At 38.5% G+C, this 23,664-nt stretch overlaps 2 protein-coding genes and 1 long non-coding RNA gene across 4 annotated transcripts; 2 read left to right on the top strand and 1 right to left on the bottom strand.

The window, feature by feature from the left end:
• arpc1a (actin related protein 2/3 complex, subunit 1A) lies at positions 1–10,946 on the top strand. 2 transcript variants are annotated; one of them, XM_032562239.1, is made up of 11 exons: positions 1–305; positions 921–1,014; positions 1,290–1,394; positions 4,300–4,522; positions 5,430–5,537; positions 5,673–5,776; positions 5,866–5,974; positions 8,824–8,899; positions 8,979–9,172; positions 10,004–10,094; positions 10,171–10,946. In XM_032562239.1, exons 2-11 carry the CDS (start codon positions 951–953, stop codon positions 10,207–10,209), a joined length of 1,113 nt encoding a protein of 370 aa, XP_032418130.1. In that variant the 5' UTR covers positions 1–305; positions 921–950; the 3' UTR covers positions 10,210–10,946. The 2 variants fall into 2 exon arrangements, with proteins under 2 accessions (XP_032418130.1, XP_032418131.1); XM_032562240.1 differs by lacking the exon at positions 1–305 and adding an exon at positions 329–393.
• On the bottom strand, positions 9,433–23,557 carry LOC116719660 (uncharacterized). Its single transcript, XR_004339239.1, has 3 exons — positions 23,391–23,557; positions 20,619–20,622; positions 9,433–9,445 (listed from the first exon to the last, which is right to left on the bottom strand). It is a non-coding gene; the product is annotated as an uncharacterized LOC116719660 (long non-coding RNA).
• On the top strand, positions 14,906–21,749 carry arpc1b (actin related protein 2/3 complex, subunit 1B). Its single transcript, XM_032562238.1, has 10 exons — positions 14,906–15,203; positions 15,847–15,963; positions 18,201–18,305; positions 18,584–18,806; positions 18,887–18,994; positions 19,661–19,897; positions 19,982–20,057; positions 20,277–20,476; positions 20,802–20,892; positions 20,979–21,749. Exons 2-10 carry the CDS (start codon positions 15,900–15,902, stop codon positions 21,015–21,017), a joined length of 1,143 nt encoding a protein of 380 aa, XP_032418129.1. The 5' UTR covers positions 14,906–15,203; positions 15,847–15,899; the 3' UTR covers positions 21,018–21,749.
• Positions 23,558–23,664: the final 107 nt, after the last annotated feature.

The following is a 23,664-nucleotide window of genomic DNA, read 5'->3' on the forward strand; positions in this document are numbered from 1 at the left end:
CGGTGTTGTAAAGACGTTTGTCGTAAACGGGTTTGTTCACTTTGAATGTAACCATTAGCGTGACGATGCTAAGCTAGCTGTCAGCCAGGTATCCAGGGGTTTTGCTGCTGAGTTAGCCACCGGATGCTCCCAGTCGTACCTTCTTGACATTCCCTCAACATTCCTGGACGAATTCGTGTCGACTGCCCAGAGTCCGCGAATTCAAGTCCACTCCTGATTTAACCTAGTTCCTTTACCCCTTAGCTTATGTGACTTAGCTCACTGGCTATCGAGACTGCACACTCAGGCAGAACCGGACCGACGAGGTAAGTTAGCCTCCGCGCTTGCGAGATGTGATGTTGTAGCGAGGCGGCTCTCTTTAAGCAAACACCGGTGCTTGAAAACCCATAGAAGGTAGGCCTAACAGTAAACGTGTACAAGAGAGCAAACTGAAACAAGCCTCGACCTCAACAAGCCTCGACTGCCCAGCGAGGTTTTATAGAACAAGGGAATTTTGAGCTAAGCTTATAGTAAACTGCCTGTAACGTTAATGGCATTTCGCTGGACAGAACCAGCGAACCCTGCCGTGGCTAGCTAACCGGGTTCAGGGCTTCTGGTGTTTAGATGTATTTGGTCTAACACTTACCCTTTAACCCTTATATATATATATATATATATATATATAAGGGAAATTTTGAATGCTAACGTTACTCTGCGTTTTTTAAGAGGCCATTAATAAGTTCAGTCCTTATTATGCTCGAAGTTATGTTTAGCCAATGAATTCAAGCTACGTGCTAGTAAGTATAATCAAAGTAAGCCACAGATAATAATTTTCTAACAGCTTTTTAGCTTTATATGAGGAGTGTTACCAAAAGGCAACTGTTCGCTTGGAAATTGTTGTCGCTGGATGCTAACTAAGTTGTTGCTTTATGACTGTGCAGAGTTGCACTTAAGGACCACACCCAGACAAGATGTCACTTCATCAGTTTCTGTTGGAACCCATCACCTGCCACGCGTGGAATCGCGACAGGACACGTAAGGCTGAAAATATAATTGAATTAAAAAATAGCAACTGCTAACAAAGAAGTCTTGGTTAGTTCCAACACCTGTCTTAGGTTGTGTATCAAATTCCACATCATAAAAGCTCTTCATGGTGAATGAGTAACTGCAGGTAAACAAGGACAAGCTTGGTTTCAGTCTTCAGTAGTCAATGGAATCTGGTCTAACTGGTTGGGTTTCTATATTTTCATCAAGGTAACCTGTTTTTTTTTTTTTTGTTCTTATTAAATTTTCTATTTTTTTGTTTTCAGAAATTGCTATCAGTCCAAATAACCATGAAGTTCATATCTACAAGAAAAGTGGCAACCAGTGGTTGAAGACCCATGAACTGAAGGAACACAATGGACACATTACAGGTAGGCTCTTTTACACATTCTTTAACTTGTATTTAGTTTGCTAGAGATTTTTGACTTGTATTTGATTCCTTTCTGAATATATTTAGGGAATCAATGCGGTAAGGGAGATATAAAATTTTACTTTCAGTGTCTGGATTTTATTTTAAAAAAGGGCATTTTAGACTTTTTCCTTGTGGATTTTCTTAATAAAAATTTTTATTTCTTGGAAGTATTTTAAATCAAAGTTTTTCCTGCCATGGATTATACATATGAGATGATATTGTTGGTCATGTGAAATTAGAAAATCAAGGAATTGCTTTTATTTAAGAGAAAAGCAACCAGTTTTTCTTTGGCTGCTAAACTAATATAACACACCAACTATTATGTTTTTAATTTTTGTTTTTATCATTTCTTATTTTATACATAAGTACATTTGGAGGGTGATTGAACACCTTGTTGACAGTCCAGAGTTAATCTTTACAATTGACTTTGTGTTGTTCAACAGTAGCATTAGGATTCCACTGATTGCACTGATCACCGATCTTTAAAAAAGCCTGACCTGTCAATTCCAATTTTGGCTGATACATAGGCCTGTCGCGATAAACGATAAATCGATTAATCGTACGATAAATTAAAACTATCGACGTCATTTTAATTATCGGCATTATCGTCTCTTCCGGCCTTTTTCTCTTTCTGTTAATGACACTGAAAAAAAAAAGGCTTAACTCCGGTGCTCTCCACTGACTCCTCCCTTCCTCATTTCCTCAGTGTAAAGCCCAGCACACTCCACGATCTTAGAGCTGCCGGCCGATTGTCAGCCCATTTTCAAAACCTGACAGATCACACATTAGCCGACAGAAATCCTAGGTATAATGGGCACAAAATAATGGCTACAAGTCCAGTTAACTAATTTTAAAACCAGGCATTAATCAATGCTTTACTACAATCTACCTGCAATGCATGTGGCTAGTGTCAGCGTAAAGTCCTGACTGAATGAAAATCATTATAACCTATTTACGTCACGTTAACGAAGAACAGCTGAAAAGTTACTGGGTTTACCAACTGCGGTAGCAATTTCGCTCCAACTCCTCCTCTTGTCATTTCTATATTCTTTGCATGTTGAATAAACATTAATGTTGTTTCCACATATCATCGGGTTGCGCCGTTTCAGCTGTTTGGGATTCCCCGACGTAATTTCCCCTCAGAAAACACGGAGGAGAATCCAAGCTTTCTGATTGGCTGCCTGTCACATTCAACAGGCTGCTAAGATCCCAGTCGGGGAAAACCCCTGATTTAGATCGGAGCGGCCACAACGATCTACCATAACACACCACACAATCTTAGAAAGACCAACGTTTTAAGATTGTTGTATGGGGAAAAATAGGAGCAAAAAATCATGTAGTGTGAATTATTGCATCAGGTAGTCGATGTGCCCATCTTCTCTATTTAAATCTAATTATTACTGAAGGGCAACATAATATACAGACTTCATAATCTGCACTCTTTTGGTTGAATGCAGTATTTATTTCCACTTTTACTTTATGTTGTTTAGTTTTTTTTTTCAAGTGCGTTTTTTGTTAATGGAGACTGAGAATCCATTTTATTTTTGTTTTTGGTTGTTTTGTTTATTTTGTTTATCAGTTCCAGTGTTTAGTGTTCTTTTGAAAATAAAGTGTATCTATCTTTGGCAAGAAATCGCATGGATTATTATGTCATTTCCATTAAATCAGTGTAAAAAGGTCTTCAAACAATATTATCGTTTATCGCAATAATTTTTGAGACAATTAATCGCTCAGCAAAATTTGCTATCGTGACAGGCCTACGGGTACAATTTTTTTTGTCTGAATATATGGATATAATGAAGCAAGAAAGTTGCGGCGTTGGTAACAGTGGTGACTATTATTAACACCGAATGTGCAGACATGACCTGGTGGGCGGGGCTGTTAGTCAGACTTATATTATTAGCATTATAAGGCGCATAGAATAGATGCTACAGTAGAGGCTGGGGTTACGTTATGCATCCATTAAATGGAACTGCGCTAAAGGGAATGTCAACAAAATAGTCAGATAGGTCAGTCAAACTTTATTAATAGATTACAAACCAGCTTCTGAAAACTCCATTCATTCCCAAAATGAATAAACAGCTGTTTTATTATTTTCCCCGAGGTAAAGTAAGTGACATGGTATTTTCGTGACAGTTTATCTTTTAACAACAGCAAGGTATAACATATAGTGGAGGGGAACTTTTCCTCGATTCAATAAACACGTAAAAAACAGTCTGATACTGTTACGGTAGATCAGACTTTAGTGCAATCACAATATATATCCACTTCCGCACCATTGATTCGTTCGTGTTAAATTCTCTCGCTGCTGCTCTATTCCCGTGTTCTACTGCGTGACTGATCGCCTTGAGCTTAAACTCTGCGTTGTAAGCGTGTCTCTTAATAGGAGCCATTTTGGGGTCTTTACACAAAACCCAGCGTGCACCGCGCGTTTCTTCTTCTACGGGGGAAAATGAAGTCGGCGGCTGCTCACCGTAGTTGCGAGACCTGTTGTGGCTCAATATTGGTCCATATATAAGGCGCACCGGATTATATGGCGCACTCTCGGCTTTTGAGAAAATTGAAGGTTTTTAGGTGCGCCTTATAGTGCGGAAAATACGGTAGATTGATATAATTTGTTGATTTTTAGACAATTTCTCAAATTCATCCTTAATAGTCATAGATGCATTCTGGAAGATTCAAATTAACAAAATGTACTATGCATTCTACATACTGAGTGCACATGGCTTTGGTTATATTTACAGTCATAATGTATTCTTAAATAAATTACCAATCTTTTTTTAATTTACATATTATCCTTTTCCAAAACCAACAGTTTGAAAGTTTTTTTGTTTTACATTTGTCATTGATTGGTTATTCCTTAGGTATTGATTGGGCTCCCAAAAGTGACCGTATAGTGACGTGTGGAGCAGACCGAAATGCCTACGTGTGGTCTCAGAAGGAAGGAGTTTGGAAACCCACGCTGGTCATCCTCAGGATCAACCGGGCGGCCACCTTCGTCAAGTGGTCTCCGCTGGAGAACAAGTTTGCAGTCGGCAGTGGAGCTCGACTCATCTCTGTCTGCTACTTTGAGTCTGAGAATGACTGGTGAGATTGAAGTAGCAGTGCAGCACCTTTCACATTCTCCAAATGTGTTTTTTTAATATATGGATAAATTTGCCTACCATGCCTATGCAATCTAGAAAATATGGAATTTGATTGTTATTTTCATGTCTGGATATTTTTTTTAAAAAAGGAGCATATAAACATGTATGTTTCTAGAGAATGCTTTCTTCTTTTTTTACCTTTTTTTCAAAAGTGAACTTTTAAATTGATTACTGTAATATTAAAGTTATTTCCATTGTCATTAATTTGCTGCATGACAACTGGCGATTATGTCCATTTTCACTGACTGCTTTAGTTAAAAAAAAAAAAAAAACAGAAAACACACTGTAATGTTTACTTAGGCAAAAAATTTAAAAAGTTCAAAATTAAGCCTTCAGATTCTGTTGGATCAATATTTTATGATGAATTTGGGATTCTTAAACCAGGTCACATTCACTTAATTCAAATTTTTATCACTTTGTATTTAAGAATAAAGGTGTCACCAGTTGACTTAAAAAATATATTTATTTATTTATTTTAGTTTATAATAAGCCAGGCCATATTTTGAGTTGTTGAGATTTTTAGACAACTGCTCCAACTTGGTCAGAATAACTCCATGAAATATCCATCACACTGGCAAATTATTGGCTATCATTTATTGTTTTATGACTTCTAGAACTTGATGTAAAATATTTGCATATACATTTTAAGAATATTTTTAAAATGGCAAAAATAATGGCATTGGGAAAACTATTGAATTTTAAAATGAAAAAGGTTTAGGATCCCTGTGAGCAACAGTGTAACTGTGTAATGTGACATTTCCTGAGCAATAACAGTAATGAACCAACATTTACTTAGGTTCTGTTGCACAGTGCTACCAATCCTGCTTTAAATACTGTCTTCCTCTCAGGTGGGTGAGCAAACACATAAAGAAGCCAATTCGCTCCACCATCCTCAGTCTAGATTGGCATCCCAACAATATCCTCCTGGCTGCTGGCTCATGTGACTTCAAATGCAGGTACAATTTGTGTAAAAAAAAAAAATGGATTAAGAAATAAAGCTATAGTAAGTAAAAACTGTCCAACCTTTTTTGCTTTTTTTTAAATGGTTTTTCCTCTCAACTGTCTTTTCTGTGCTCTTTCTCGGGCCTCAGGGTCTTCTCAGCCTACATTAAGGAGGTAGAAGAAAAGCCGGGCCCCACACCCTGGGGCAGCAAAATGCCATTTGGGGCCGTGCTAGCAGAGTTTGGAGGAGCAGGTCAGTATTTATGTCCTACTTCAGGCTAATTCGGTTGTTTGTTGAACTAAAAACACATCAGCAGGTTGTTATGCATTCTTTTCCTGCAGGTGGAGGAGGATGGGTCCACTCTGTCTCTTTCTCTGCCTCTGGGAACCGTCTGGCCTGGGTCAGCCATGACAGCACTGTCACTGTGGTAGACAGCTCTAAGACTGCCAGGTTTGTTGGTTTCTGTACCTAAAGAATTTCACAATGCCATGAAATGGGAGTTTCTCTAAAACTCCCTAAATATCTTAATAATTTAAAAAAGTAGTTTTGAAATGTAAAATAAATTAACATACAGCTTCAGAAATCTGAATGTATACCATCAGTAGGCAAAATTTTTTTTTTAATAATCCCATTTGTTCATTAAGCCCCATGAGTAAATAAAAGTATAAGTGTGTGTAGCTACAGTATGTCTCTCTCAAAACTATTTCTAAAAGTTAAAAACAGAGAGAATTACTTGGCTCTGTTTTTTTTTTTTTTTTACTCGCAATCGGATCTTTATTTCTATGCAGTCAAAATTTGGAATAAAATATTTTCACAGGTCTATATAAGTCTTTAAAGAGGAAATGGGACTACTTTGCTGTAGCTGTACATTTTTATGTACTGTTTCATTTCTAACAATTGTATGATGTTTTTTTAATGCAATGTTAAAGTCACAGGTTTCTGACAGAGGTAGGGTTTCATTGCATATTTTGCAATGATCAACAAGAGCACACTTGCTTGTTGCACATTGAAACATCTGGGGCCTCATGTATAAAAGAGTTTGCAGTTTTCACACTAAAACTTGGCGTACGGACAAATTTAGAAAAGTGCGGCACACAAAAAAAAATTGGATGTATAAAGCCGTGCGCACGCACAGACCTGCGCATCTCTCCTTTATACATCCTAATTTGCGGGAAATAGAGCGCAGCTGATGGTCCGTCCTATTGCCCCCCATAAATATACCCGGAAGTCTGCCACCACGTGAAGTAATACCATGACAATGTCCTTGTTTGTAGCAGTATAAGTATTTATAATAATAATAATTATATATTTCATATAAAAGGTGCTTTCAGGGCACATAAGGTCACGTCACAAAAAATTTAAATAATACATTTTAATTTAAAGTCCAAATTAAAAACGTGCAAATTCCTGTTTGAATAGCAGAGCGTTCAGCCGGGATTTAGAGACACACAGCGTGTCGGAGTCTCCCCCAGTCATCAACCCTCTTCCCTGTCCCTTTCCCCCTCCCCCACCTGTGTGGCGCAGCCAGCAAAGTACATAACTGACCACCCTATTGAGTGTTTGAGTGGTAATCTAGCTAGCAAAATCGTGCATAAGTTGAACATTTACAGAATACACATGCTTTCTATCCATAAAGGCACATTCACAAAGCGGGCGTGGCTCGGCTGAAGGATGACTGCAGTTGCACTGGTAACCCACGGCTCTTTCTTTAAGTTTTGCTCGGAGCTCCAGGATGATCAGTCTGGGTTAATCTAAATGCTAATAAATCATCATCAACATTTCCCAGCAGATCAATATGATCTCTGAACACAGGCTCCCTCTGAATTCGTCCACTGATGATGTTCCCCATCAGGGCCAAAGCGCTCTTCAATTACGCAGCTCACCTTTACATGTGATTACACACCTTAATCACCTTAAAAATAATCAAACCTGTTGGGAGTTAATCTGCTGATCCAACCTTGCTTTCTTTTTTTAGTGAAAATGAAATTACTCCACAGATGCATTTTATGCGCTTCAGCGCACAGAACAATTATATATTTATGAGACAAAACCTGAGGAAATGTACTATTTACATTTGAGTGAGGTTTTCACATCTTTTTATTTTATTGTCTTTATTTTGTGTGCGTGTTAGCTTATTGTCTGAGGATAAATGTTGTTCAGTTTTCTACTTTACAATTAAACAATAAAATATTAAAATCATGAAAAATCATTGGGTTTGATGCTTCTTGGTCTAAATAACACTGAATATCGTCAGATTTCATTGTATTTAGGTGAGTTTTGACACTTTGTAGTTTATTATTGTCCACAGAAAAAGTTTGCGTGGCTGCCGCACATTTTCACGGCAGGTCAATTAACGCCACGTTAATTTTTATACATGCCGACTTGCACGTAAAATATGGTGCCACACATTTTTTGTGCGTTCGGACGCTTTATACATGAGGCCCCAGGTCGCTGTTATGAGATAAGAACACAGAAGCCAAGTTATGTGCTGTTGGACAACTGTATTAAATGTAACATAGTTCATTATGAAGTAAATTTGTATGTAGATAAAAAACCGACTCTGCTTGCTTGTTGTAGCATGCTGTGGAAGGTGCGTTGACGTCTCCATGAGTCTCTCAACTGAGCTCTGATCTGCAGTTTTTACAACTATATCAAACGTCTTATCTTGAAATGTTACTGTGAGACCTTAGCTTTTGCACATCTTAAGCAGTTTTGATTGCAACAAGAGCAATCCAGGATTAGGTGGAAAAAGTTACTTTGTCTTTAAGTCCTGATCTGGCCTTGTTCTGTATCTGTTTTCTTTCGCAAGCAAGTTCTTTGTTGATTGATTTACTTTTTGTGAACCCTTCAATACTCATCAGTCTGTTGACATCAGTGTTTTTGTTTTTTTTTACTGTTGCCACGCTCTCACCTGGTATCAGCCTTCTGCACGTTTCGCAGTCTTTCCAATGATGGTGGTGGGAGTGATATGATTTGCAGAAAATCTTTAGGCAGAATAGAGTAAGAGTAAAAAGATTACATGTGAGACATCTCGCATAGAGAAACCTGCATTAGTTTACTACAAGTATATTTGATATATCAGCCAACATTATTCCAGGTAATGCAGTCTTGAGAAAAATGTGTTCATTGCTAATAAATCATGAGGATGTATCTACGCTAACGCAGGTCAGAGTAAAATATTGAGTTAGGTATAAAAATGCATATTTCAGTCATGAGAGCAGAGATGTCTCCTTTTTATGGCAGCACGTCATTGTTTTTGATGGAATAAAATGAATGTAAGTAAATTTGTATGTGTTTAGTCCCTCACAGCAGAAGACAGAGTTCCTGCCTCTACTCAGCGTCATTTTTGTTTCCGAGAACTGTCTAGTAGCTGCGGTGAGTTTAAAACAAACATTCACACTTTAACCATCCAGACATGAACCATAATATTAAAATGTGTTGTGTGTGTCTTCAGGGGCACGACTGTTGCCCCATGCTCTTCCGCTGTGATGACAGCGGAGCGCTGGCGTTTGTGTCGAAGCTTGACCTCCCCAAGCAGAGCATCCAGAGGAACATGTCTGCCATGGAACGTTTCAGGAACATGGACAAGAGGGCCACCACCGAGGACCGCAACACTACTCTGGACACACTGCACCAGAATAGCATCACGTACGTCTGGAACCAAACACACACACACAACATACTAAGTTTGTAGTCAAATCCAGCACTTTCATATTTACTTTCAATGAACTGGGGTCAAACAGGAGAGACCTGAGGCAAGAGACATGAAAGATGCGGAAAATTTTCACAAATTCAGCACAATGTACGGTATTGGTAAGAAAACAAAATTTGTTTTTTGTCAGATGTCAAAAAAATTAGCAAATAAGTGAAGGTGAATGATGGAGTGCAAATATGTAGATTTTAATTTTTAAACAGATTTTGCTATTTGTCAGTCTCTTGCAGAAACTTAATTTCTTCATTCTTTTCCTTTTTGTATGTTGCGAAAATCAAATTTATGTACATTCATTGAGAAATATTCATTTGAAAGTATTAAAAACATAATGTGGCTGACCAAATGATATAAATATAAATCTACAATAAAGCCCTTTTTTCCCCTTCTATTTCTGGAAAAATGCAGTTTTAGGAGACAGTTTTAGCCTGATAGCAGTGATTAGTACAGTGATTGTAAAATTGGAAACAACTAGAAGTTTGTTTGGTTTTTTTTTCACTTTTCCACATTTATTTAGAATAGAAGATAAAGTCAGAAGTGAGCATTTATTGAGAATGACAATGCTATTAGGATTTATTTAATGGTGAGAACTGCTGAAACAGGCTGCCACGCTCATGTCAGTAGGTAGGCCACCGCCGCTGGGGCTCCACAACTCTGGTGTAATGACAGCTCCACAGAACCCAATTCTGTTTCAGTGGTCTGAACTTTTTACAGCATTTCTTTAGCATTCTTCTCATTTAACATGTCATCACATCTTTGTTCTTGTATAGCCAAGTGTCTATCTATGAGGGAGACAAAAGGGACTGTCGCAAGTTCTGCACCACGGGCATTGATGGAGCAATGACAATTTGGGACTTCAAGGTAAAATCGTTCCTGTATTGAGTGTGGGTCCTCTCATGATGCAGCTCTCACCACCTCCTATGTTTTTCCTCCTCAGAGCCTAGAAGCTTCTATCCAGGGTCTCCGCATCATGTGAAGAAATGTTTTGAATGAATGAAGTCGCTGCAGCTTCACCCCTATTGTCCCCTCTCCCCCAGTCATCAACCTTCTTCCCTGTCCCTTTCCCCCTCCCCCACCCGTGTGGCGCAGCCAGCAAAGTACATAACTGACCACCCTATTGAGTGTTTGCTGAAGCACTGATCAGACCATTAAACACTCTTGTTGGGCGTGTCCTTCACATACTCACAAACACACACGCACTACACACACTGAGCTGTGGTGTGAGATCACTGATATTTTTTTTCTTTTTCTTTGCTTTTAAATAAAGGTTAACCAGGTGTAAAAGTGGGAAGGTACTCTGACACGTACTAAACGTGATGTGAAATGTGTGTTTTTATGTTCTCTAACCTCCAGTACCAAAAGATGAACGCTAAAAGGTATGTTTTATCCAAAACACCCAGACTGTATTTTATCTCACTCCAATCTGAACATGATCTCCTGTACAGGTGTTTGTCCTCACTGAACAGCAGGTGAAACAATTTAGACTTCAGACCAGGGGTTATTAAAATGCTGAGCAAATGTTGATGGTTGTCTGATCAAAACCTGTACAAGATCTGATGTTGGAGGATTGAGGGGAGCAGCTGTTGAAACTGCAGTGTCAGGCCTGGCCAGCACTACGCTCTGAACTACCACACTAAAACCGTCAATGGAGGATTTCTATGTAACTCATGAGGTTGACATGAAATAAAGATGAAGTACATTTACACTACACAACTAAGTGACTGCACTCGTTATTTGTGTACATTTTCTGACAGCAGGTACTTTTTGTGTATTCTCACTTTGTTACTTGAAAGTATGTAGAATATTGGGGCACAATAAACTCTCAAAACACTCGTGTCAGTTAAAACAAGTGATGCTTCTTGGCAGAGAACAGGGAATGAGCGCCCCCTGTGCTGGGCACATTGTAACGACTTGAAGCCAGATGTTCTAAAACAATTTTTTAAAAGTTTTTATATGTTTTATTTCATAACATATCTGGAAAGAAAATATGTTCATTTTTGCATCAAAGGTACAGTCATAATTATTTTGAGTATTTTTGAAGTAACTGAGTTAACCTAGTAAAACATTTTTTGATCTGATTTCTACGGAGCCCTCTAGGGGACATGGCGATTTATTTTTCTTTTGCGTTACCTCGCAATATTTTTGCGTTCTCTCCATAATGTACTAATCAGTTCATCCGGCGTAGTTGAATACTGTAAGCCTTTCGTGCGGTGGCCATTGTACTTTCTGCTCTAAAGGTTTTCGTAAGGTTTTTCCGTGTACCTTAATATCTCGTGAAATATCTGACATTTTATGGCTTTTTCTTTAGGATAGAAATGCACTACGTATGTTATAAACAGAAACTTTCTGTAAGAAGGGAAGAAGAAAAAAATACATCCAAACTATTTGGACTATTTCTGAGTTATTATCGCGGGGTAATAAGTTATCTGACAGTTTTGATTGTGTCTCTTGTCTGAATGGTTTAAAGGGATGTTTTCATGTGCAGTTCCGTCGCAATCTTACACAAATAGACATGCAGTGAATAAATCGATTCTCAATCAGTTTTTTGCACCAGAGACTCTTTAAATGTGTATAGATTTCAAATTTTAAATTGACTTTTGTGACTCTATAGTAGACCAGTACATGTTGCAGTAAGCATATTGCGAGGAAACAAAAGTATTGCGAGGTAACGCAAAAGAAAATATTTCCCCATGTCCACTAGAGGGCTCCATATACCTATTACACTGTTTTGTTTTGTTTTTTAATTGCCAAGAAAATCGGTCTTTTTTCAACTTTTGTCACTTAAGCCTGACAAATAAAAGTAAGACAAATAAAAGTAAGTCACTTTTTGAAAAGATAAGAGTGTGGGCTTTCTGGGAAATCCTGTTCTAATGTAAAATATGACAGATTACTGGATTAAGGACATTTCTAGCATACTATACTATCACACATAACAATCTTTGAGAATTTGGAAACAGTTCTTTATTTCCCAAAGTTATGAGGGGGGACCCAAACATTTTAGCTGCCTGAAATAATCTGTTCTCCCTCTATAACATGGGAGCTAATTATTTTTTCACATACTCTTTAACTGTGTTTACTCCTGTCTGAACAACAAATCCTGTTATTTCCTTTCTGAAATAATTTGTTCCCCTGTTCAACGCTCTTTGGAGGGGGAACATATTATTTCAGGTGGTTAATTTGGTTTCCCCCCTCTTAACTTTGGCAAATAATAGCAAATATTTTCAAACTTTCAGGATTTATTGTTGATTATGAGAGGAATAAACACAGTTAAAGACTTGCTGGTAAATTCATTTGTTTCTATCAAATGGAGGTGAAACAGACAACAACATGCGCTTCGCAGAGGACCGGGAGAAACGACGCCTCCTTTGGCCATCAGTACAGGAGGAGCTGGCGGCCTGTTTCACCGCTGGACGAGCCTTCATCAGCCACAGTGAGATCTTCCCTCCCTCCGCCACATGATGCTCCACCTGCTGGTTTTAAATTCATCCCGATCCTGTTGGGTTTACAGTTTGTTGTTCTGTTATAATAAGTTCTCTGTCATTAACAAAAATACTGTAGCCTATGTTGCTAGAATATAGCCAATAGTAAAATGGCTCATTCATTATCAATATCTTCTGTTTGCGGAGCTTGAGCTCTAACTCGTTTTTTGATAGCGTAATTTGTTATCCCACTAATATTGTTCTTTATTGTTCTCTATTGAGGATTTGTTCTTTTGTTCATGTCTCTCTCGTTTTTTTCGTTCAATGCCAGGGGGTTAATAAACAATCTGAAGTGCAAAGCTGTCTTTTTATTTATTAAAACATTTAAATGTGATTTTTGTTTTATTCAGGAGTCTCACAGCACTATAGATGGTATGACATTCTGGAAAAGTCAGTGGGGAAAGGAAATATGGGCAGCATGTGGCTCAGAGAAAACTGCTGGGGTTTTGATTCAGATACATTTCCAGGGGAAGTAATGAGTTACTACAGGGACCCTGTATGGTTCTTGCTTTCTCACAGACTATTATAATAATAACCAACATATATGGCTACAACTCTCATTCAAACAACAGAGAGCTTTTTGAGTTATGGGTTGAAAAAGTCTCATGTTGCTTATCAAAATTTCCTGAAGCCCTTCTAATTTTCGTTGGTGATTTCTACGTGGTTTATGATAATAATATAGATAGATACCCTCCTAACCACTCTACCTCATCCAATGGCTACCTGAAAGATTTTATGGATAACTTTGATGTCTTAGACATTTTTAGGGAAAAATTTCCTACACATAAATTATTTACATGGCGTACCAAAGACCTTTCTAAAAAGTCCCGTATCGACTTCTGGCTGGTATCAAAGCAAGTCGATTCTGCTGGTGTTAATATTGATACACACCCTGCTCCTTTCTCTGACCATAAAATAATCACTTTAAGCCTTTCACTCTCGAACTGTTAAAATATGACAGGAAAATTTATGAGATCCTTCAGTAGTAACCTTGCAAAGAAGAGAAGGCAAGAGGAATAAAGTCTTTGCTCTCAGATAGCTTCTTTATCCAGGATTAGCCATGATAACCTTAATGATGATGACCTTTCTCTCCTTAGTGAATGTCAAACTAAACTTGATGAAATATATAAACAGAAGCTCGAGGCGCGTTTGTAAGGTCTAGAGAGAGATGGTTGGAGGAAGGGGAGCAGTGTTCTTCCTACTTTTGGTTTAGAAAAATCTAAACTTCATAATGCTTTAGACACACTTAAAGTTAATGACAAGATTGTATAAGACCATAAAACCCTTGGTTCATTTTGTTCCAATTTTTACAACAATCTCTATTCCTCTAAATACTCAGATGAAAAAGCTTCTTTACTGATTAAACATTGTAAAGTTTTATCTGAGGCTGATAACAAAATGTGTGATGCTAACCTCACTCTACAGGAAGTAGAAGAGGCTATTTTAAGTCTTAAAAACAACAAATCGCCTGGTAGTGATGGGCTGTCAAGGGAGCTTTATAAGAAATTTGTAAAAGAACTTAGTCCCTTTATTCTCAGCACTCTTTGAGAAAGTATTGGTCGTGGAGAATTGTTTCATTTGTTGGTTCTTTAAAATGATTCTGTTGAACTACATTTTAAAAGCATTTCCATAAAGTTTTATTTAATATTATTCGTCAGTTTCAATTTATTTCATTGTTGATATTTTTTGTCATTGACAAATAATTGTGTCCAAGTGATGAATATTTATATATAAATATATATACATTTTTATACATTTTATCATTTTAACCCTAGAATCAATATGAAATGTAGCTGAAACAGGGGAAAAAATGTGCCTTAATAGATATGTTATCTGTCACATTTCTATTTGTATTTTTATTTTTAAATAATAAAACAACAACATAAACAGCTTCACTCAGGGAAAGAGAAAGTTCTTGGGTATCTGCATAAATTTAAAATGGTGATCAAAGTGTGCTGTTTCGGTCTATTTGTTGGAATGACCCCATGCTTTCTTCTTTTCTTCTATATTGAAGTCCTCCTCCTTTTCAAATTCTTTCTTTATGTAGAGTGCCCACACGCCCCTCCCCTTTTCTTCATGCTGTTTTGCCTCTCATTTCATTCTGCACCTCCTCCATTTTGTGTAAAATTAAACTGTTTTCATGGTCCTGCCTTTACTTTTTACTTTTGGCTTTCACACTAGCTGTTTCAACTTCATTCTTTCAAAGGAAAAGAAGTTTACTCCCATTAAACCTGCTCTCTTCTTCCTATCGCTGAACCCAGAACCCTAAATTACAAACTTCCTGCATGTCTGAGTTTGACTGCACCCTCCTCCACTTCCCCCTTTGAACTTCTCCACCCCTCTCTTCAGCTTCTGCTCTGCTCTTCCTGAGCTCACTCTGTCGTTGGCGTTCGCGTTGACTGGCCAGAGTCCGCGAGCTGAGCACCCTCTGCCTTTTTCACCCTCTGTCTCCCATCTCTGCAACTCTATTCATCACCGTCCTTCCCTCTGGGTAAGTAAGCCGTGATTTTCTTTTTTTCTTTTTTTTTACCCAGTTCATATATCATACTCACACACTCACATGCAAATTTTGCAAGGACAGCACAGATTAAGGAAAAATAAGTGTACTCAGAGAAATTATAATATGTAACATTATCTTTTTGCTGTTGCTTTTAAAGAAATGGTTGCATTTTGAATAGTCTTATTGCTATTTTAGTGCTTTTCTACTCAGAGTTAAGTGATCTGCTTTAGGGATGTATGATACCCTTGACCTGTACAGTTCTTTACATTTCTCTGAAAGTCTGAATTCCATTAAAACAGGTTATCAAGCTAAGTTTCCAATACCATGATAAAAAGCTGGATTAGTTTTATTTATTTTACATTTTGGATCATCACACGGTGTGAGACTACAAATCCATCCATCCATCCATTTTCTAACACCCTTGTCCCTATCGGGGTCGGGAGGGGTGCTGGTGTCTATCTCCAGCTAACTTTTCGTGTGAGAGGTGGGGTCACCCTGGACAGGTCGCCAGTCTGTCGCAGGAAACTACAAATATCCCTGTTAATTATTGACATTTAAACATTTTTCTCCCACTACTTTGCTTCCTCTTTTAGGCGAGTATATTGTCACTTCTCTTTTTCTGTTAATCTTTCAGTTCGCAAGGTTCCTCTCCCCACTTCCTGATCTGATTCTGGCATCTGATTGGCCATGGCGTACCATAGCTTCCTTCTGGAACCAATTAGCTGCCATGCGTGGAACAAAGATCGGACCCGTAAGACTGCTTTAAAAACTCCTTAAACTGTCTCATCGTTCAACTGGTTAAACCCAACGGTACATCTTCCTCTGACTAAAGTCTCTTGGTGCTATCAGCCAAGGCCTGTGATTGGCTCCCAGGTGGGAGAAGGTATTTCCTGTTTCCTGTAGCAGTGAGGGTGGCGCCAGAGAACTTCTGAGAGGCTTTTGTGCACCGTTAGCTAGAGGAAACCAAAGCCTTATTTGGCTATTTTGACCAGTGCTTTGCTTTCTGAGCAAAGCGGATGTAACAGACAGTCGTGATCGAGTCATACTTGTGTATATTTAGTTTTACACACACCTTGCAAAAATTAACCCTGGGACTGGTTCATCTGGAGAAGAAAAATGCACACAAAGCACTCATACTCCCGTTCTGAGACAAACACTTCTGACTCATCTGCAGACTAAAACATGTGGGTTTTTGCCACAGTTTAAAGGAAAAGACATTGTGTTCTCACAAGCTGCCGTGTGGGCTGCCCCCAGGAAGAGACACATTGTGTTCCGGTAGTTTTTCTGTTGTAGGCATTCAATCAGCTGCTCACTTATTATTCCACTGCGCATCCTCTCTATCTTTATGTTTATGCTTCTTGGCTAACACTTTTATCCAAAGAAACTTACAAATGAATATTTGCATAGCAGTGCAGTTAATATCAAAGCTAACAATAAGCTACTAGAAGGACGAGCCCAGGTTCCGTCAGAGGTGACTGTGTAAAAATAGTGAAAACACAGGGAGGAATACAGAAAGAGGAAAAAATGCAGTAAAGATCGTAGGGACATACAGGGTAGATACTGGAATAGGAGACAATCTCTGGGTCATCAACAGATCCTTGAAGACAAACAAGGTAGCTGTTGTAGTAGCGCTCAGCAGGTCATTTCACCATCATGGAATGACACAAGTTACCTGACATGTTATATTAGATACAGACAGACTTCTCTTAGGTTTAACAATGTGAAACAGCATAACTGATCAATGGACGTAACATGATCTTTAAAGACCAAGCTGGTCACTGATCAGGACGACTGGTTTCTTGGCACCTTTGATTGAGCAAATGATAGGGATTCATTTTTGATGCTGGTATTTTGGTATGTGGTGTGCTTGCCTGGGAACACAAGCATGTAGTTTTAGAGAGTTTTAGTTGAAGACGATGGGCTTTCATTCATGTCATTATGCCAGGGAGACAGTCCTGGGGCCATGTGGTCATCAGGTGAAAATGGTTAATAAAGCTGAGTATTGTCAGTATAGCGGTGTTATGAGACGCCATGTGATCGGATAAACTGACCCAGTGAGTTAGCGTATATTGGAAAGAGAAGAGGTCCCAGTACCGAGCCTAGGGGTACTCCTGCTAGGAGAAGGTAGATACGAGATATTCCCATAATAACATACACAGTTGCTACACATTTGTTGGCTGCACATCTATGGTGTAAATCTCCCATTTCATCTACTTCTCCAGGATGCTGCATTGAATTGAGATGTGATGGCTTTAAAGTACAGATACACTTTTCACTACTTTTTCCTTGATCTTAAGTGTTGCTATCATTCTCAGTTAGCATATCAGTCAGTGCATCTATAGCAGGTGTGGGGTACAGAGGCAGAAAGGCCTATCCAATGAGCCAAATTAATAATTAAAATCAGACCATAAACGTATGATGCAATTTTGAAGCCTATTAAAAATAGCCTGAAAGCAGTTCTTTACCATTAGAACAAATTGATGTTGCAAAGATGATAGGGATATGATTTATTGTTCAGTTACAGTATTTGCCATACCTTAATATTAATAAGAGGTTATTCAAGATGCTGTTCATTCTGAACCAGTCTGTCCACTTTTCTTCTGACCTTTGACACTAACCAGACATTTTTATCCTAACAAATGCTGCTCAGTGGATTTTTAAAAATATTTTCTGTTGTCTGGGAGATAGTTGTTTGTAGTAAATACAACCATCCAACAGTCTATTAGCAGATTTTGAAGTACTCAGACAAGACCATCTAGCAACAACCATGCCACTTTCAAAGTCACTTGAACCATATTTCTTCCCAATTTTGATGCTTTCAGTTAGTCATTTTCACCACATCCAGATGCCAAACTGCCATGAATTGCAGACACATAATTAACCAGTTATCTAGTTGTGTTAGAACACAAGTAAACAGGTATACCTAATAAAATGTCCAGTGAGTATATGTTGTCATAGTTCATTTAAATGCTTTGTTTTGTGTTCTAGAGATTGCCCTGTGCCCCAATAACCATGAAGTCCACATCTACAAGAAAGATGGAACCAAGTGGACCAAAATCCACGAGCTGAAGGAGCACAATGGACAGGTAACAGGTGAGGCCATCTGTGTTCCTCATGTACTAAACTAAATCTTTCACATACACCTCCACTCACCATCATCATCTTTTAAAGATGCCTTTAACATATTGACATTGAATATCTGACTAAAAATAACACTAACAAATTATTGGTGGAGAGTATGTACTGTATATATTTGAGTGTGTACTGCTGTGTGGTCAGTAAAAATAAATATATTTGTGCTGATTAACTTCTGATTAGAACTGCACACCTTGTCATAAGTGCAGAATGTGAATAGTTTCTTTTCCCTCAAGGTATTGACTGGGCTCCAGACAGTAACCGCATCGTCACTTGTGGTGCTGATCGTAACGCTTATGTGTGGACCCTGAAGGAGGGATCATGGAAGCCCACCTTGGTCATCTTGAGGATCAACCGGGCCGCTCGCTGTGTGAAGTGGTCACCAAAGGAGAACAAGTTTGCCGTTGGCAGCAGTTCGAGGCTCATTTCAATCTGCTACTTTGAGCAGGAAAATGACTGGTGAGGTTGCATGGAATTAATTTCTATTCATTTGAAAAATACAAGTCAGCATAACATAGGACTAAGTGTTTCTACATTAGGTGGGTGTGCAAGCACATCAAGAAGCCGATCCGTTCTACTATTCTGAGTCTGGACTGGCATCCTAATAACGTGCTGCTGGCTGCTGGATCCTGTGATTTCAAATGCAGGTATTGCTGGTTTTTCTCATGATTCTACAAGCCAAATGTAAAACGAGCTAAACTATATTTAAATAAAGCTAACAGGGATGTCTCAATCAGAATTGCTTAAGTTTATTCATGCTCAGGTTCTCAGACCCAAACCTTAGATATATATATATATATATATACAGTACAGACCAAAAGTTTGGACACACAGTTGTGTCCAAACCTTTGGTCTGTACTGTATATATATAACAAAATAAGATCCATATAAAAGTTTTTTATTCATTAGCTGTGAAGTGCACTAAAATATGCTGCATCTCAGTAAAATTATATTATCTGCATTATTGTGACTTCGTCCCACTTATTTCACCAATGATGTTCAGGAAGCTGAGCCTCTCCTAGTCACTAATTTGATGACTAGTGTTTCATCTGCTCTTCGTGCTCACATGATGACTGTCTGAGCACAACACAAGCACATAACATGTCATAGACACACAAGGGAGCTACAAAAAATATTCAAATTAATGGTTGAGTCTTTTAGAATTAGAAAAAATCAACAATTAATTTGCAGTTTATGGTACTGTAATAGTAGATACTGTTTTGTAAGGCCTTTACACACCTTCACCAGGGATGCCATGAAATGTGGAGAGCACTGTAGGAGTTGATGGGAGCAATGCAACTTGTCTTCTGCAGGGTGTTCTCAGCCTACATAAAGGAGGTGGAGGAGAAGCCTGGCCCCACTCCTTGGGGCAGCAAGATGCCATTTGGGGAGGTGCTGTTCGAGTCTGGAGGTTCTGGAGGTGCTGCTCCGTCATCGAGTGGAGGTGGCGGCTGGGTGCACAGCGTGTGCTTTTCTCATTCTGGCAACCGTTTGGCCTGGACGTCCCACGACTCCACAGTGTCAGTAGCTGAGGGAGGAAAGACGGGCACGTAAGAGATGGAGGGACGGTATACCTGGGGAGCTAGCACTTGTTTCAGTGTTAGACTTTTAACTTTTTGTCCTGACTTTCATAGGGTGAGCAGCCTGAGCTCGGAAACTCTTCCTCTCCTGTGTGTTACCTTCATCACTGAGAACAGCTTAGTTGCTGCTGTGAGTATTCAACACAACACACACCTGGCACTTGTTTTAAGCACAGTTCATTATCTCAATTTAAATTGGGTTACAGCAATTCAAAAAAGTATTCATATGTCTTGAACTTTTCCGCACTTTGTCATGTTACAACCACCAGCTTCAAAATATTTGAAGTTGTTTGAACAACTAAAGTCCCTCTTGGAATGTTGCAAAACTTGCATTCTTTTGTTTCTTCAGGGTCATGACTGTTACCCGATGCTGTATGTATATGATGGTGCAAATGCCAGCTTGACATTTGGTGGCAAGTTGGATGTTCCCAAGCAGGCAGCTTCGAAGGACATCAGTGCCAGGGAACGCTTTAAGAACCTGGACCGTCGAGCCTCTGAGACTCAGAGCACTGACAAGGACCTGAACACGCTCCACAAGAACAGCATCAGGTCAGAAGACACAAGTGTTCAGATTCTGAGGAGGGAAAACCTGGAGGGGGCTTAATAAGCAAGGGACACCTGTAATAGGGAAACAAGAAACAATTGTGCATAAAGTAAAACACAGAGTTCCTAATTAAATAACATTTTGCACCCTCCTTCTTCTCATTCTCAATGTCTTATTCACAGAGTGATTGGCTCTAATGAGGCTCCAGTGCAATTATCTGTAAATCTCCTAAATTTTCAGCTGTTTAAAAACTCTTTGATTCAAACTGCAGGTTGTGATCACATCATGTTTTAGTGTACAGTCTTTGATTTTTCTAAACCTCCATTTCAGCCAAATCTCAGTGCTGGAGGGAGGAAGAAACCAGTGCACCAAATTCTGTACCACTGGCATGGATGGAGGAATGGGCATCTGGGATGTGAAGGTAACACACATTCAAGCCTCAGCCATATTGTCAGATTTTATTTCTGATTATCTGACACATTTGCATCCTCACTGATATTTTTCCAGAGCCTGGAGTCTGCTATGAAGAATTTGAAGATCGTGTGAGCTGAGCTGTACACCAATGTTCCTATAGGAACATGAAGGAATCTGCTTCTATATTACAAAAAGCTTTTTGGCTGTATTTTATTCAAGTATTTCTTTACACACAAAGTAAAACCATCAGTTCTGTTCCAACAATGTGTGTAGTCTCCCCGAGGCATTTTGCTGGCTCATTTGATTTGTTGCTCTATAGGAGGGGCTGACCTCAGGTCTGCAAATGGTACTCAATGAGTTCTATTAATATTTTTAAAAGAGCTCAATGTGAGCTGAATGCTTAAAGCAGCTTTTACACGCTTTAACCACAGAGAGCGGCTTCACTGCTTATATTAAAAGCTTATGCTGGACATAACATGCGTTTAATAAATGATTGCTGTAGAAGTGGGCCAAAACTAGTGTGTGTCTCTGTGTATGAACGCTTTTACAGCTTTTCATTTATATTTCATTCTATTCCACCATATAACTTTGAGGTTATGGTATCAGTTGTGTTCAGTATTTTAGATATCATTAGAGATTAAATGAAATTAGTTTCTTGTTGGTCTAGTTTTCATGTTTTGAAGGGTTGCATGATAAAATAGAACATTGTGAATTGTAAGGTCTACAATTATTTGATGCTCAAATTTGACCTTTTTGATAACTTTTTCCTTTGTCTACTCTTTTCATATTTTATATAACAGGTCAAAAACACACGGAAATTAACTTAAATCTTTTTTCATACATTATTAAAAATTCTTGAATGTCTTTTGACTTTGCATGGCCATCTAACTTCTCATCATGACTGACTGCCTCAGGTAGTTTCTTTCAACATGTTACACAGCCAACCCACAATCAAGGACACATTCTGGATTCAATTATCAGTAAGGGTGTGAATACTTCCAAGGTCTGATGTTGCTCTGTCTGATCATTTCTATGTTATGTTTAAAAGTACAATCTCTTTTAGTGTACTCACTTGGCAAAACAGCTACTATTAGAAAGCATTCTTTCACAGACAACACAGCCGCAACGTTTAATCAAATTTATTCTTCCAGTTCGCCTGCATGTTGTGACCCAATAGATGTGTTGGTAGATCATTTTCATTCTGAACTTCCAGGTATCATTGATGCCAGTGTAAAGGTTGTGTCCGGTAGGAACAAGTCTCTGTGGAGATATGTGCAAATAGTTGCAAGAAACTTTCTCATAGAGCCAAACATAAATTATCTAAAACTCAATTTAACGTTTATTTAACAATATACACAGAAAGCTATCACTCTACACTAAAGGGAAAGGAAAATGTTCTTTGCAGAAATCATAAAAAAATAACAATGCTCGGGCTTTATTTTCCACAAATGACAGGCTCACAAATCCTCCTCTGATTGTACCACCTGAACTCCAATCAAACACAGACTGCAATGAATTTGTCAACTTTTTTTGCAGAGAAAATTAAAACAAATTAGAGGGTTAGTCTTCACATCCACACTAAATCCAACATCAGTGCTTTGACCAGACATAACTACAGAAAAAAATACTAAATTTCAACAACTGAGACTGTCCTAGTCAAAGTGTTCAATGACATCCAAATAAACACAGACTGTGGAAGAACCACAGTGCTGGTTCTATTGGACCTCAGCACAGCATTTGACACTGTTGACCATGACATGTTACTGAAATCATTGAGAGCTCATTTCAGTACTGGACCAGTGCACTCTGGTCCAGTACTCAACTGGTATGAATTTTACATATAGAATAGGGATTTCTTTGTTTCAATAGATGATTTCTCATCGAAGTGGACAGAAGTCACATGCGGGGTACCCCAAGGATCAGTTCTTGGGGTTATTCAATATCTATATGTCTCAACTGACTCAGGACTCTGGACTGAAAATATGATTAGCTATCAAAACTACACAGATGATACACATCTCAACATTACAATGTCACCAGTTGACTCTGAACCCATCCAAGCACTGGACAGATGCTTAGAACAGATAAATGTGGGGATGTGCCACAACTTTCATCTGCTGAACAGAAACAAAACTGAATTTAATATGTTTGGACATAAAGAGAAGTGATCTAGAGTCAATGCAATTTTGTTAGGTTAATATTTTTGTATTTTAATGATGTAAATCACTTTGAATGGCCTTATTGCTCAAATTTGCTTTACAATTAAACTTGATTGTTTGATGAACAGTGTCAGTATTTCTCCATACATGTTTTACCTATAGGTAGCAAAGCTTAATTTTGATCTGATCAGACCTTAGCAGCTTCTTCCAAAGGCTTATCAGCCATCATGCCTTGTGCTGATTTACAGTCAAGACTTCTTTAAGTTTTATTTTCATAATAATTTAATGACCACTTTGCCATAAAGGTGAATGCTTGACTCACAGTTGTCCTGTTAACAGAGGTGACCTGAGATGTGAATCTCTGCAGGTCCTCCAAAGTTATCATGAGCATCTTGACTGCTTTGGCGATTAACTTAAACTTTTCCACAGTTTTATTCCTCACCTGTCTGTTGACATTAGTGACTGTGTGGTCACTAATGTTCTCCAACAAACCTCTCAATTATGCATAGACCTAATTCCATCCATTGTCTATACCAGCTTGTCTATGCTGGGTCCTGGAGAGTGTAGTGTCCCTCTCCAGCAGTCATTGGGTAAGAGGTGGGTTCCATGTTGGGCAAGTT

The sequence above is a fragment of the Xiphophorus hellerii genome, chromosome 5 (genome assembly GCF_003331165.1).
Source record: "Xiphophorus hellerii strain 12219 chromosome 5, Xiphophorus_hellerii-4.1, whole genome shotgun sequence".
Taxonomy (NCBI): Eukaryota; Metazoa; Chordata; class Actinopteri; order Cyprinodontiformes; family Poeciliidae; genus Xiphophorus; species Xiphophorus hellerii.